Here is a 15,379-nt window from a genome sequence, read left to right on the forward strand (position 1 = left end):
TTCTTCATATTTACCCCCTATCTAGCTAGCTACCTAACACTACTATACAGTTTTATACTTCAAAAGTCATATTTCTTGATATTGCCAAATGTTCCATGGTGGAGGGAACAAAATCACTCCCAGTAGACCCTTGAGTTTAAGGTAATGAAAGGCCCAGGATGTTATCATATACTGATCCAATACAATTTTATTCAATATTTTCCCCAAAATCCTCCCAACATGCCATAGCATTCATTACCCAGGGCCTTTGGCAACCTGAAACCCCGAGGTTCTCAATGGGGAGGAATTTTACGCCAAGGATATTGGGAAATGTCTGGAGATTTATTATCTCAACACAAGGGGAGAGGAAGCATGCCTTGCACCAAGTGGGTAGAGGCAACAGATGGGTATACACCTCTTACAAGGTACAACATAGTCTCCCACCCCCAACAAATCTCACCCAAAATGTCGTTGGCGCTGATTTTGAGAACTCCCGTTCTATCCTAACCAATTATAATGCCTTAAAGATCTCTAAGCTCTTGACATGATTATTTTTCTGTGTGTATATGTAAGCTTATTTAAAATCTAAGTTTCAGCTTAGAGTTTGTTGCATGTGTTGTTGCTTGCACCCGAGTGTTTGCAGCATTCAAATATTTTTTATTCCTAACTTTATTTTTTGACAGTGTATGCACACAACATGTTTGCCTACACATTTCAGAAACTGAAAGGCTTCAAAGAAAGGAAGTTGTTTGCAGAAAAATGTAGAAGAGGAGAATAAAACGTCAGACACACCCTGAAAACAAATAGGTTTTATTTTAGATGATCACAACAATATTATATGTATGTAGGACATTTCTTCAAGAAATTTATTGGCAGCCATTGCAAGCAGTAGGACCTTCATTCACACCTTTTATTGGGGGATGTTTGCGTACAGTCATGGGTTTCACTTTACTCCTCTGTTTTGTGGAAAATGTTCCACAGAAGAACATGGCAGCACTTATTAGCGAGAGGGTGGCAGTTGTGATTCCTAGTGGGAATACATAGGAGAAGCGTTTCCTTATCAGCATTTCTTTTCCAATGGGAAAACTAAGTGGGAAATCAAGGGTGGTTTGGCCATAAAAATCCACAGCAAAATTCCAGCTCACTGTAATTGCAGTACAACCACAACTACAGATGAGAAAGAAGGCAGAGATGTTGTAACACAATCGAAGGAAATCTGGGTATGGGACATGGATCCAGCGGACCACAAGTGCCACTGAACCAAAAATCAGGACTACGCAATTCAAAGAATTTGCCAACAATATCAGGCCCTGCCCATACCAGATTTCATCTGAAATGACCCAGCTTCCATTGATCCTCTCATACATAGACCACTCAACAATTGCACCAGAGATGTTAAATTTTTGAAAGTAGAAAGATTCCCAAAGTCCAATATACACAATGGAAACAATGTTGCTGTTAAATTCCCACACGCGCCAGGATCTGCTGTTGGCTAGACTGATGCCAAAAGCCCAGGCCAGATAACTGAAAAACAGTCCCATCAGTTTGAGGAACAGGTGCTTCAATTCCAGTTGACGGATGACAGGGTAGAGGCATCATGAAATCAAACCAGGAACACAGCAAAGAGAAAAAAGAAACAGAATGAATGTATCACATTTCCGAAAGTGCTCAATATTTATGTCTTGTCCTTCTGGTCTAAGCGTCATATTTAATAGTCTTATATATGTATTCGCTTTCAATTAGTTTTCTAAATGTTTTATGTAAGGATAAAATGACCCCGGTGACGGTATAAATTTACATGCCATATTGGAACACAGGGTGACATATCTCTCAACCACCAAACTGTTCAATATCTCTTATCTAGCAACTCCAATTCCAGGACTTTTGCCAAGTTATTGCTAAGAGTTTGCAAAAATATACATAGAGAGATGTTTTTTTTTTTTCAGCACCATTTATCAGGGAGAAAAATTGGAATTAAGTAAATGTCTACTAATAGAGGAATCATTAACTAAATTATAGTACATCAAGGATTATAGTGAAATATTACACGACCATTACTATGAAGGAGTGAATCCATGTAAATGACCTGAAGAAACCTCCATGGGAAAGCAAAATGAAAACTAATCCATATGGTATGACAATCTGTGTCAAAAGAAAACTCACAACTTTCTTTATATATCTGCAAGTATAGATATGTACATACATTTTTGAAAGTTTAGAAGGATGCACACAAAAAGAGGAACCCTGATCAACTGACAGAAGTAGAGAATTTCCTTCTTATTTTCATATTTTCTATAATCTGTATGGTGTATAGTTTAAAATGGAAAACAGAATAAACGTAACCTTGATGATCTGTAACATGTTGCACACAACAAATCATGCTAAGGGTGCCTGAGTGGCAGTGTCAGTTGTCGGACTTGTATTCCCGGCATAGGTCTTGATCTCAGGGTCATGAGATAAAGCCCCACATGGCTCCTCCACTGGGCACAGAGCCTACTTTAAAAAATTCATGCCTATTTACTTTTTTTAAATCCATCCCTTGCTTAAAACTCTCCTTTTAGATGTTGGCTTCTTTTAAGGGTCCAACTTAAAAATAGCTTGGTGTGTTTGGCATGAAGCAAATATCTCTTACAAAGCAAAATCTAGATTATGACCCAACCTGTTTGCATCTGTTTCAGTTTTAACCCTTGGAGTTCGTGGCAAGGATAATCAGAAAATGATACTCCTAGGGCTTCTCCCTCTGCTGATTAGCAGAAAGAATGAGACAGAGTGGAATGCTCAGAGTGGAATGGTGAGTGGGGAACATAAACAACCACCCACGTAGAAGAGTTTTAGGACCGTCCAAACTACATCTCCTTGCTATGAAGCCTGATATCCCCAACACTGTATCCTCTCTGTTCCATAATCTTCTGGGGAATGCACTTCCTCATTGCATGAAAGCAGCAGTTTTAGTAAAATTAGAAAGATGAGTTTGGAGCTGACTGCCAGTTTGATGACGTCACTCTCCAGGAATGATATTTCCTTGCCCACGGAGGTCTGAGCGAATGGTCCATAGGACCAAGGAGTTTTGACAGCATGAAGAATCAGGACGAAGAATGTTACAAATGCAGAAAAGTATGCCAGTTCAAGGAAGTTTGGGTACATCTGTGTGTGGAACCAGTGGAATGAGAACATATTTTTCCTGGTGATCAAATTTTAAACACTCCCTGTATCTTATGTTAACATATTACCCATATGCCACGTAGAAGGACTCCAGTGTGCAGAAGATTAAAGAATGGTAAATATTCTTCGTAGCAGCAGGAATTTTAAACTGGAAGGGGAAAATGTCAAGCCAACATTCAAAGATCCACAAAGAGAGAGGAACGACCTATAGTAAAAAAAAAAAAAAAAAAAGCTACAGTTAATGTAGAGTTTGGGGCTCCGAAGAAAGCCCAACATACCCTGCCTCTTACCAAATGTTTATACTACATAGCTTGCATTTTGTAAAGGTCATTCCCTAATCCAGATAATTCACATTAACCCATTTCAATTCTCATAGCATCCCAATGATAGATATAGAGTTATGACCCCCAGTTTTGAAACGAGGGGCTTGAGCTCCGAGAGGTTGAGTCACTTACTCTAGGTCACATAGACATAAATGGCAAAGCCAGACTCTAGAGCTCTTGGTGTTGACAGAGTTATTCATGGCTCTCCTGATACTAGATGGCATTTATTCACATCCAAAGAGAATAAAAAATACAGGTGCCTAGACAGCTCAATCCATTAAGCGTCTGACTCTGGATTCATCTCAGGTCATACATGATCTCACAGTTTGTGAGTTCAAGCCCCACGTGGAGCTCTGTGCTGGCAGTGCAGAGACTGCTTATGATTCCCTCTCTCTCCCTGTCTCTGCCTCTCCTCTGTTTTTTCTGTCTCAAAACAAATAAGTAAACTTAAAAAAATAGGCAATTTCTATCACAATTATAATAGTGGCCCATATTTTATGTCCCATAAAAAATGAAGCTGAATCCTGAAGGACAGCAACATATCGGAAAATAAATTACAAGCTTAGTCAACAATGTGCATTGCTGGTGGGAATGTTACATAGCACAGCCACTGGGGAAAACAGTACAGAGATTCCTCAAAAATTGAAACTTAGGATTGCCATGTGGTGCAGCCCTTCCACTTCTGGATATGTACAACCAAAAGAAGAGAAAGCAGGAACTCAAACAGATAATTTGCCCACTCATGTCCGTAGCAACATTATTCACAAGAGCTTGCGTGGAAACAACGCAGATGCCCGTCAGTGGATGAACGGATACGCTAATGTGGTCTATCCATATCCAGAATGATATTCAGGCTTCTACAAGAAGGACATTCTGACACCTGCTACAACATGGGTGAACCTCAAGGGCATTATAACGAGGGAAATAAGTCAGACAAAAAGAACAAATACTCTATGGTTCTACTTCTATGAGTAACCTAATCAAACTCATAAAGACAGAAAGTTCAATAGTGGATGGGAAGGGGACTTAGTGTTCAATGGGTACCGAATTTGTTTTGGAACATGAAAAAATTCTGGAGAGGGATGGTTGTGAGGGTTGCACAACAATGTGAATGTCGCCAATGCTGTAGAACGCTTCAAAATGGTTAAATGAAAAATTCTTTGTGATAGATATTTCATTACCATAAAAAGTGACACAAAAAGCAGGTATTTTATGAAGAAAAAAAGAACAAAGTTGTGTTCAATCTATCGAAGAAATGACACCCCGTGGTTTGGCAACACCGTCCCTGCATTTCTAAGTTACAACCAGTAACGTTTACAAGTTTGCTTTCCCACAAACACACAGTCATATCACTGTGGCATGGAAAGACAGGTATGATGGCGGGGAGCCATTACCCCATATTGTGAGTTTTCATTCATAATCAAAGTGATACTCAAATAAACTCAGTTTTAAAAGCCGATGGCATAGAGACTAGTAGGCCATGGTAAAAATGTGAAGATGCTGGGTTATGTCAGAACAACAGGGCCCTGGACTTAACTTTCTTTGTTGGACCATCCAGTGAATGACATGTAAGCTCTTCACAGACAAGATGAAATGATTAAACTAAAATGACCCCCAAGATGTCTCAAGGCTCTCCTTGGCCAGGGAAAAAGATAAAGCACAGTAGTTTCCCTACTGTGGCAAAAAAAGCCTTTCTAAGGACACACAGAGTCGTAGTAGCTGCCAAACTGTAAGGGAAATAAGTCAAATTATTCTTGGGGTGCCTGGCTTGCTCAGCTGTCAGAGCCTGACTCTTGATCTAGGGTTGTGAGTTCCAGCCCCACATTGGGCCTACAGGTGATTTACCAAACAAACAAATGTCCTTCTTTTTCCATGACTGCAAGTGCGGATCTGTGAATTATGAGTGGCAGGTACATTCCAAGAGATGCTATAGAGCACCAGAGCAGTGAAACACCCCTTGGAGAGGTGACAAATATTTCTAGAAGAGAAATTTATTTTTGGAGGACCTACATCAAATAATCACTGTACTTCATGAGAGTCTTAAGTCGGAAAACTATAAGAAGGTCCATATTGAATTGGAAGAAAGATGTGTCATGACAGGAGCCAAAGTTAGGGCCAACAGGAATGCACCTTCCTTAAGCTTCCGTGGACAGGGATGCGTGGATAGATATTGACGTAGGTCTCATATGTGGCCTCTTTGTGTTTTGTTTCAGTTGGAAAGATCAGTTCTATTCTCCCCCCTTTTGTTGCCAGCTATGCTTATTGTTGTAAACTTATATAATTTTAATCTAAGGCTACGATCAAAATTATCAAAACTCACACAGTAAGCAAGATGTTAAGTGACCCAGACCCAGAACTGTGCAGAGAGGAGACACAAGGGTAGAAAGGTTTATAGCAAATAGGGAGAGTACAGAGAAACTTACACTATCATTTTTTTATTTCTTTTTGTTTCATACTTTAGCTGCGGTGTAATTTACAAAGAGTAAAAAATACTCACCTTAAATGTACAGCTCAGGGAAGATTTACCTATTTCCCACAGTAACTTCCATTTAAAGGAAAAGAATATTCCAGTCCCCCAAACCTCTTTCTTGACTCTTGCTAGTCAATAGTCACGTAGGCCTGCCCCCCCACCCATGTGTAAACAACTAATCTAGTTTCCTCTACCATAAATGTGTTTGCATATTATTTTTAAATTTTTAATGTATATTTAATTTTGAGAGAGAGACACAGAGCGTGAGCAGGGGAGTGTCAGAGAGAGGGGGAGACACAGAATACAAAGCAGGTTCCAGGCTCTGAGTCGTCAGCACAGACCCCAGTGTGGGCCTCCAACCCACCAACCATGATATCATGAGCTGACCTGAAGTTGAACGCTTAACGCACTGAGCCACCCAAGTGCCCCTGGTTGTGTATTCTTAAACTTCACATATATGGAAACACACGGAATGTAACGTATCTTCGCTGTCAGCTTTCTTTCGTTTGGCATACTGTTTGTGAGATTCACCTGTGCTGTCGAATGCATCATCACTTTGTTCATTTTTATTGTTGCATAGTATTCCGTTGTTTGGCCATACCCGATTTGTGTACCCATTCTTCTGTAGATGAATATCTGGGTTGTCTCCAGTTTGGGGCTACTATGGGGAGGAGTTTATTAATATTTTAAGAATAAAGCATATATTTCCTTTATAAGTCAACTCATTTGCTCAAGCAGCAGTTAGGAAATCTGTGTTTTGTAGAATTAGATTTTTTTTTGAGAGGGAGAGAGAGGGAGAGAGAGGGAGCTAGTGTGAGCTATGGACGTGTAGAGAGTGAGTGGTAGAGGATACAAAGCAGCGTCTGTGCTGACAGCAACAGGCCTGATGCAGGACTCAGACTCATGAACCTTGAGATCCGATCCTGAACTGAGACAAAGTCAGATGCTCAACCAACAGAATCAGCTAGCTGCCCCTGCCTGTAGAGTTAGTTTTCTAAAGAAATGTGGCAAGTCAGGAATCTAGACGGACTTTTAACACTTCACAGACAACCCACACACTATTTGCTGCTCCACTGTTTGGGGGGAGTCTTCTAGAAGAGGAGAAAGCCAGGAAAGGCAGGTGGATGGAAACTTGTATTCTCCACAAGACTTGCGTCATTCTTGCAGAGAAAAAGTATATATCCTAGAGAAATATGCAGAGGGCATTGAGTTGGGCTGTGCAGTCTCTGATAGCACACTCAGTCATGTGAATAATAGCTTTTGGAGCATAAAAATTACTCCCCCGCAGATAATTCTATTATTGTGTCGACTACTATGTTGGAGGACCGTCAAAAGACCTCAGATTTCATCCCAGCTCATCCTCTGACCAGTGACAAGCCACTTAGAATCTCTATATTTTGATCTCTCATGTGGAGGGTGGGAGCCACCTGCCCCACATCCTTTCTGTGCCACAGGAACTCCGTGCTTCCCGGTGCTTAGGCAATCAAGCACATTCTCCAGGGCTACCAGACAGAGAAAGGTAAAAGCAATTCATGAACCATGAAACATCAAGTCACTGGGCATTATGATAACTGTCACCTCCTGGTGTTTCCTCAGAACCTGAGCTGGGACTACTGGAGAGGATGAGGAGTTGCCAGCATTAGCCTGTGCTACCTTCCCTGCCTTGGTCAGGGAGTGCTGTCACTCTTATGTGGCTCCCTATTTCCAAGTCTCAACAACAAATATTCTGGCACTTTCGATTTCGTCTCCAGCCCAGATGCCATATGGAATCCCTCTTGCTCCTGATTACCTTGGAAGGATATCCATGAGGGAGAAAGAATGTAAGAAATGCCCCCAGCCCTCATAGCATCCTCTGGTACCTAAGTCAGTGCTAGATACATTCCCATGTCTAATACACAGGACATACTCTTTTTGCTTATTCTTGTAAAAAATAATCGTTCCAAGAGGTAATTTGGGAGGTCTTGAAACTCATTTTTCTCCTTTTCTTCTTTTACCCATCTCCCCCAAGGCAAAACCAGCCCTGGCAATCCCCTTGCTTTATGTATCTAAAGTCCTTATGATCCAGTGGGTTGTTCTCTCTTGAGACTGCAGGCAAAAGAGCTTCAAACACCCACCAAACACCCACCAAAGGCAATTCAGCCACTCCCCTGTGACCAACAGGTGGCAGGTGTGTCACTCTGTTGGTGGTCACCGACTCCTGTGAGAGAAGTGGGTTGAGGCAGCCTTTTCTCATAAGCATGTCTTCTACAACCTTATGTTTTCCAAGTAACCTGCGGCATGGATCCTCTTAATTTACACAACTCCGCTTTAGAAGCCCCTATCTGTGAAGTGGGCCTTAATTAGACTTATTACAGTGGAAGCTTTCGTTGGGGGAAACGTGATGTTTACCCAGAAGCCACTGTACAAGCCATTACAGTTTCCTGGAGAATATGTGGGACTCAGGCCTAGGCCACCCTGAAAGTCTGAATGGGACTCAGACTTGCCATCATGTCTTTTCAAAGACGTGGGAAGGGAGCCAGGAACTCTTTAACTAAAGGAAAAGGATGGGATTTTCTCCCATTGCCCACTACTTGAGAGCTAAGGGTGTCAGGTAAGTAACGGCCAGCTGAAAAATATTAGAATGCTATTAGAATTTTACAAAATCTCAGGGGTGACTGCATGGCTCAGTTGGTTAAGCATAAGTAAGGCTTTTGCTCAGGTCATGACCTTGTGGTTTGTGAGCTTGAGCCCCACGCCAGGCTCTGTGACATCTCAGGGCCTGGAGCCTACTTCAGATTCTGTCTCTCTCTCTCTCTCTCTCTCTGTCTCTCTCTCTCTCTCTGCCCCTCCTCAACTTGAACTCTGTTTCTCTCTCTGTGTCTCTCTGTCTCTGTCTGTCTGTCTCTCTCTCTCTACGTCTCTGCTAAACATTAAAAAAATGTTGTTGTTTTTTTTCCAAAATCTGCATCAAGAGGAAGAATTTGTTGCCCAGAAACCATAATACAAAGCCTAAAGGCAAAGTGCCTGTTTAACATTCTACCAGAGCACTCTGCCCGCTTGGGTCTACAGGCAGTGGTTTTGGAAAATATTTAAACAGCTGATAGACTTATGTTACCACGGGAAAAAAGTTCAAACACTATGCCATCAAAGACTTAAATATTCTTTGGAAAGAAGGACATTCCATGTTAGCCCTCTGATTTCTCTTCTGGGAATTTTGCATGGGCCATAGACTGTCACTTTAGACTAAAATGAGTATGTCACCTTCATTTTAATGCTTAACCTATTAAAACCTTATTTTTTCAGTCATTCATTTAGTTTAATTGAGGTCATTTAAACATCTGAAGAGTGTGAATCCTATTAGCAACCAAGCAGCACAGTAGAAGGTAGAAGTCTTATATACTCGGTATCACCAAGGCTCTTGGTTAAATGTTTTGGTGGCACTTTGCATGTGAAAGATACCCAGTGAATTTTTGGTGAAAGAATTCATCAGTGGGTGAAGGACTGTCTTAAGCATGATTCTGGAATGCAATCCAATAGAAGGGATTAGAAGTTACCCTGGGAGCCGAAGCTGACTAGGCCACCTATAGAGTTTGGGAGAAGAAGTCCACAAAGGTCATACCTACTGGGGAGGGTTCTGGAAGAATATATTTAAATTTGTATAAACAAGACCTATACTCCTAATACAACTTAAAAATAATTACATTAACAGTTGTATTGATATCACCAAAAGAGAAGAGATATTTCCCGCCCCAAACCACACACACACACACACACACACACACACACACACACACACACACACAAATATAAGTGCTGAATAGAAAAAGTAAATATGAACTGAGCTTCTAGGAATGAGTGAGACTTAGCATATGTCCCTTCTCCAAGTCCTACTCCAAGACATCTACTAAATCCCAGCATCCTGGAATCAAGCTATGCATCAGAGCTCTGCACTGGGTGTGAAGCCTGCTTGAGATTCTCCCTACCTTTGTCCCTCTCCTTCTTTCATGCTCTCTCTCGTTAAACTAAAAAAGTAAGTAAATACGGGTTCTGTGTGACTCAGTTGTTTAAAAATCCAGCCCTTGTTTTCAAATCATGGCTCATGAGTACAAGCCCCACGTCGGGTTCCACACTGGCAGTGCAGAGCCTGTTTGGGACTATTTCTCTCCTCTTCTCTCTGCCCTCCAGTGCTCATGCTCTCTTAAAATAAAAATGACTTTCAAACAAAAATAACCTGAAAGAGAGGAAAAGACATACCATGTTCCTGAGTTTCAGTGCGGTGAGTTCTATTAAGCTGTTTTCTGGTAAGGACATGGTGGAGGAGAAACATGGCATGTGGAGAAACACCAACTATGACTAGGTTCCCAGCCTCCTCAGTTCCTACCCTTTCTTCAGACCCTCTCAACACTGGGCAGTCCCTTGGGTTTCAGGACCTCCCAGCTGGCTGCAACCTACAGGGCAAAGGGAAAGGGACGGACCTTTCACAGTTCACATGTATACCGAGCCTATGTGGGCTGCCTGGAGGCGTTCACAGCTTGGGAGGTCTGGATGCGCTCTGACCCCTGTCACTTTTGTGTTTCTTTGGGTGTTCCCTTGCAGCCCTGTGCCATCAGCAACCTACTATGTCCATATGGAAACCCAGATGCACCGATACTGTCCAAGGACGAGACAGAGAAAGAGAAAGAGAGAGAGAGGTGGGGAGGGAGGAGCGTTCCCTAAAGAAAATGATCACAGGGACTCAGAGACAGAGAACAGAGGAATATTGAAGGAGGCAGAGGAAGGGGAGGAAGTCACAACTAGAGACAGCCACAGAGGGGAGTGTGTGTTGCTGTGTGTGTGTGTGCGTGTGCGTGTGTGTGTTTGTGTGTGTGTACGAATGAGTGAAGGGTCTGAGAGAAGGGTGTTGCCACGATTCCTGGACTCTTGAACACCCTCTTCCAGCAAAATGGAGGCCCAGGATTCTCAGAAGTCTCAGCGTTTTCTGGAACATGACTCATTTGCTTTGGGGCCCTAGCCCATCCTCAGGCTAGGGCCATACAGCACAAGGAGTGGGAACGTGAGGCATGAGGCTCCGGGCTAGGCCCAGCAGGTGGAGTGTCGAGGCCCAAGGCTTTTACATGCCTGCTGTCTCCTCTGAGCCCACCAGCATTTGGGTAGCACACCCATAGCTCTGTGGCCCTTAGGACACTGCAGTGGCTGTGGCTGCGGTGGACGTGGCGGAGAGGCAGAGGCAGAGGCAGTGAACTTTTTGACTATGTGTCCTTGGGGTGAAGGAGCTCCGGGCCACACCCAGACAGTTGGCTACTGTTTAGGAACAATCAGCTAGAGGGCAGTGGTTGTAGTTCCCGCAATTGAGCCCCTGCCTCCCCTCCCAGGTCTGGAGCCAGTTCTCTGCCTCCCCCTCCAGGGTGGCCTCCCTTTTTGCTACATGTCCTTTTCAGCCTTGTCACTGACCAAGTCTGTCCTGTGGGATACCTCATATCGGAGAACCGGTGCTACACATCTCACCTCTTTGGGGAGGAGCCAAGATGGCAGACAGCATGGAAGTGTCTTAAGTGTCTCGTGTGCATGAAACACAGCCAGACCAACACTAAACCATCCTACCTACTTAGGGAACTGACTGGAGGATTAGCACAGCAATTGCATATCTTGAGCCACAGAATTCAGCAGGTATGTGGCATGGAGAAGTGAACTTGGAGAGTGAGGAGGGGCAGGAAGGGCGGTGCTTCTGTGTGTGGAGAGGCCAAGGAGACTGGGAAGGTGGAAGGGGGGCAGAGAATACGGGATACCACCCGTCCCAAAAGCAGGTGGAGAGATCGCGGAAAATAGAAATGGCAGCAGGGACTAAACTAAAAAGGGAGAAAGGAGAAAGGAGAGGGTTTGAATTCCATTAAGACTGTCAGCAAGGGGAGCGCAATATCCACAAATCTGCAGTTCAAAACCTGGCGGTGTTGTGGTGGGAAGGGCACATTCTCAAGAGAGGGTTCGGTGTAGGAGGCTCTCAGTCCACACGGGGAAAAGTGGTTCCACTGCTGGAAGGGCATCTGGTAGAGACGGTTGAAGCCACCTGCACCCAGCAGACCCCAGAACATGGCCACATTCGTTGGTGCTGGAAGAAGGTCATTAAGAGTGAAGCCTGTGTGTTGTGGTTTGCCATAATCCCTGAAATGCTGCTGCTACACTACCTCGCAAACTTTTCTGGGGTGGGCTGGCCTTGGGCCTTAGTCTCTGGGCACCGGCAGCAGCAGGGTCCAACTAGCATTCCTAGCTGCAGCCAATGTTCAGCCATTGCTCATTCGGCCATTGCTCAGTGAGACCCTCCCGCGGAGGCGCGGAACAGGTCAAAGCCGCAGGCCTTCAGAAGAAAGGGGCCACGGAAAACAACCACATCTGAGACAAAACTCAGGAGAGAGGTACCCCTTGGGGCCTGGTCGCGGAGAGTGCAAAAGCGGGCAGTGGACGGAAGCTGGAGACAGAGGACAGTGCACGATTGCTGACCCAGGAGAACAGACTAGGTACCTGGGTGACACCATTTTCACCACTCTCGTGCATGTGCATACATGGCCAGGAGAGCCTCAACAATCCACCCCAGTAGGCTGGCAGTGCCATCTAGTGGAGAACAGAGCGGTTACACTGAGTCCCTCCCAACTGGGCCACGTTTGCGCTCAAGACCACAAGTCTCACTGCCGCACTGGGGAGTCCTTAGGTGTTGCTACAACAGCCGCCACACCGCTGTCTACAGGGTTTCTCCTCTTTGCCTTCACGGTGGGGACCAGGATGCTGTGGGCGCCACCAGGATCCAGGGTCACTCGCCGCAGCCCCACCCCACCTCCATGGCCTTACATGAAAGGAGCTAATAGAAAATTTTGCGCTGACATGAGCAAAGAGCACAGCCCGGACAAGTTCCGGCACCTGGTGCCTGACTGGACTCCTTGCGGAGCCCCAGTGAGGTTGGGAGGTAGGTGTTTGGGGATACCAACGTTCTCTGGTCCAACACTCTAGCTTTCAACAAAAATGAGGACGCCCGCAAAGAGGAACTCTCGTGGAGAGACCAGAGCCTCCTATGGACAACGCAGAAGTATGTCTACTTCTCTGCTTGCACAATAGGGCTTTTGCCTCTCCCTAGGCAGAGGCATGTGTGGCAAGCTGCCTTCCGCTGTGGAAGGAGCACCCCAGCGCTCACCTTTTCCAGGGTGAGGTTTTCCCTGGTGCACTGTGAGTTCCTGGATTTCCCAGGACCTCTGCACAGAAGACGAAGGCCGCAGAAGTTTCTTGGTGCCTACATGAGGAACCAGCCTGTGTCTAGACAAGTAAGCCGCGGGGACACAGGTTGCCTGGGACAATGCTAGATCAATGAGTTCCTCTTGTTGTGTTTGCGCTCGGGAGTCTTCCCTCACATGGCGTGTTGGGCAAAGGGCTTAAGCCTGTATCACACAGAGGAACAGCAGCATCCGACTCATCATGCCTGACGATGAGAGGGCTGTGGGCACATGGCACCGGGTGGCCTGTTCCTGGCCTTTGAGAGCCCCCCGTCCCCACGACCCTGCCCTGTGTCCACTTGCAGTCTGGGCCACCAGTTCCTAACCTGAGACCATTGCACACACAGCGGACCTCTCGCAAGGGCATCAGCACTACCACTCCTTCAAGAGTCCTTGTGAGTGTGAGTGTGAGACGGAGTGACTGTTTGTCTCTATGGTGCGGTTGTGTGTATGTGGGTAAGTACCTGACAGTCAGTGAAGCAGTGTGTGGGGGGCCCGAGATGAGGAAGGGGGACTAGACATTTTGGGTGTGTTTTTGGAGGTGCGTGAGGCTCTAGTGGCAGTGTGTACTCTCTCCCTGTCACCTCTGCCTGAACCAGATCATCATCTGTCTTACCCACCCACTGTCCCTCTGGTCCCACGGTTCGTTCCCTGGGACACCAATACAACAGCCTGCTCAGGCTCCCTCAAATGTGGCTGGTCCTGAGATGCTGACCTTCTCTCCAAGACACTCTGCATTCACAGCTGCCTGAAGACCACAGTGGAATCAACCCTGAGAACTCCTCCCTCTGCGGCGGTTCAGCCAACGTGCCTGAGGATGTCACCATGCGGGATTCTGGGGGTACTCTCATAGTCCTCTCGAAACCCTCAGTCTTGGACATCCCTGGCCTGTGCTGGCTTCTCCCTTCCCTTGAATAGGCACACTTTCCCAGGAAAGATTTGAATCTGAAAACTGGCCTTTCTCTCAGGTTTTTGCTGTGTCCTCCCTCACTCAACTCCCTCTTGGTTAGACCTTGATGTCCTCACATGCAGTAGCAAAGTGTGACCCATACCTATGGACAATGTCCTAGTCCGGCCATTCCTTGCAATTCCAATGTGCAGGCACAGAACTCATTCACCTACAGACAGCTGCAAGTATACGCCGACACACCCCAAACGCTACACAAGCAGGAAACCCACACAAACCCTTCATGCTGTTTACCTCCCATTCCATGTTTGTTCAAATGTATTGGAACCCCTCCCTGCCCCACGTTTCACCACCACACTTGTCCTTATTTCATGGGCAGGAGAATCTTGCTGACCATCTGCGTGCATCGGAAGGGTTTCCACTGGGGGTGGGGAAGTGTGATGCTCCTTCATAGTCTTCACAAGATCTGGCAGATCCCTGGAATATATCACACACACACACACACACACACACACACACACACACACACACACTCTCTCTCTCTCTCTCTCTCTCTCTCTCTCTCTCTCTCTCTCTCTCTCTCTCTCTCTCTCTCAACAGGTGAGTGTCCGATATTGGCTACGTTGAACGCTGCTGGAGTGTTTCACACCAACAACGTGATGAGATGGGGTGGTAAACTGTGCCCACGGTGACAGGTGGCACCACAGGTCAGCCAGCATGTAAGACGGCGTTAGGAGTCTTGAGGGTGGGGTTCGTGGTCCTGGAATCACAATTGTCACAGGGGTATCTGATGACCCAATTTTGATGTCCAACCAGCTCCTTCATGTTGCTTAGCCACTGCCCACCTTCAGCCTCCCCAGTGACACAAACTTCGATGTCATTTCATGTCTGAAGACTCCGTGTCCCAGGCAGACGCTCTTTAACCTAGGGTCAATCCCATTCGTCCTGCGAGGCTCACATTCCCCATGTGGAACACAACCGTGCCATGGAACTTGCAGGACACATTTCAGTGCCCATTCGCTCCTCTGCTCACATGTCTCCCTCTCAGTTCCCAATCCTGGGGCCTTTGTCCTCTTGAATACTGCAGGGGTTTGGGCCAATGTTCCTCTATCATGATCTGGCAGGGGAGACAGGCCAGGGCTCAGATCTGTACCCCAAGCAGCCGGAGAACCCATCAAAATCACCTCCCTTGTCACAAGGCCCCACCTCAGCACTCCTGCTAGGGCCGGCAATGCTGTGGGTCCTGAACCTGTTGAAGGAGGGGAGGCGGCTGTTGTCGTGCCTGTGTCCTTATTTGGGTAGC

At 45.7% G+C, this 15,379-nt stretch overlaps 1 protein-coding gene across 1 annotated transcript; it reads right to left on the reverse strand.

Annotated features, from left to right (window-relative positions):
• Nucleotides 1-845: 845 nt before the first annotated feature.
• Nucleotides 846-1,636, reverse strand: LOC131503602 (uncharacterized). Its single transcript, XM_058715066.1, has one exon. The coding sequence runs from the start codon at nucleotides 1,518-1,520 to the stop codon at nucleotides 846-848; it is 675 nt and encodes a 224-aa protein (XP_058571049.1). The 5' UTR covers nucleotides 1,521-1,636.
• Nucleotides 1,637-15,379: the final 13,743 nt, after the last annotated feature.

The sequence above is a fragment of the Neofelis nebulosa genome (assembly GCF_028018385.1).
Source record: "Neofelis nebulosa isolate mNeoNeb1 chromosome Y unlocalized genomic scaffold, mNeoNeb1.pri SUPER_Y_unloc_3, whole genome shotgun sequence".
Taxonomy (NCBI): domain Eukaryota; kingdom Metazoa; phylum Chordata; class Mammalia; order Carnivora; family Felidae; genus Neofelis; species Neofelis nebulosa.

Coding starts and splice junctions, on each gene's coding strand:
- LOC131503602 (XM_058715066.1), bottom strand. CDS start 1,520: ATGGGACTGTTTTTCAGTTATCTGGCCTGGGCTTTTGGCATCAGTCTA.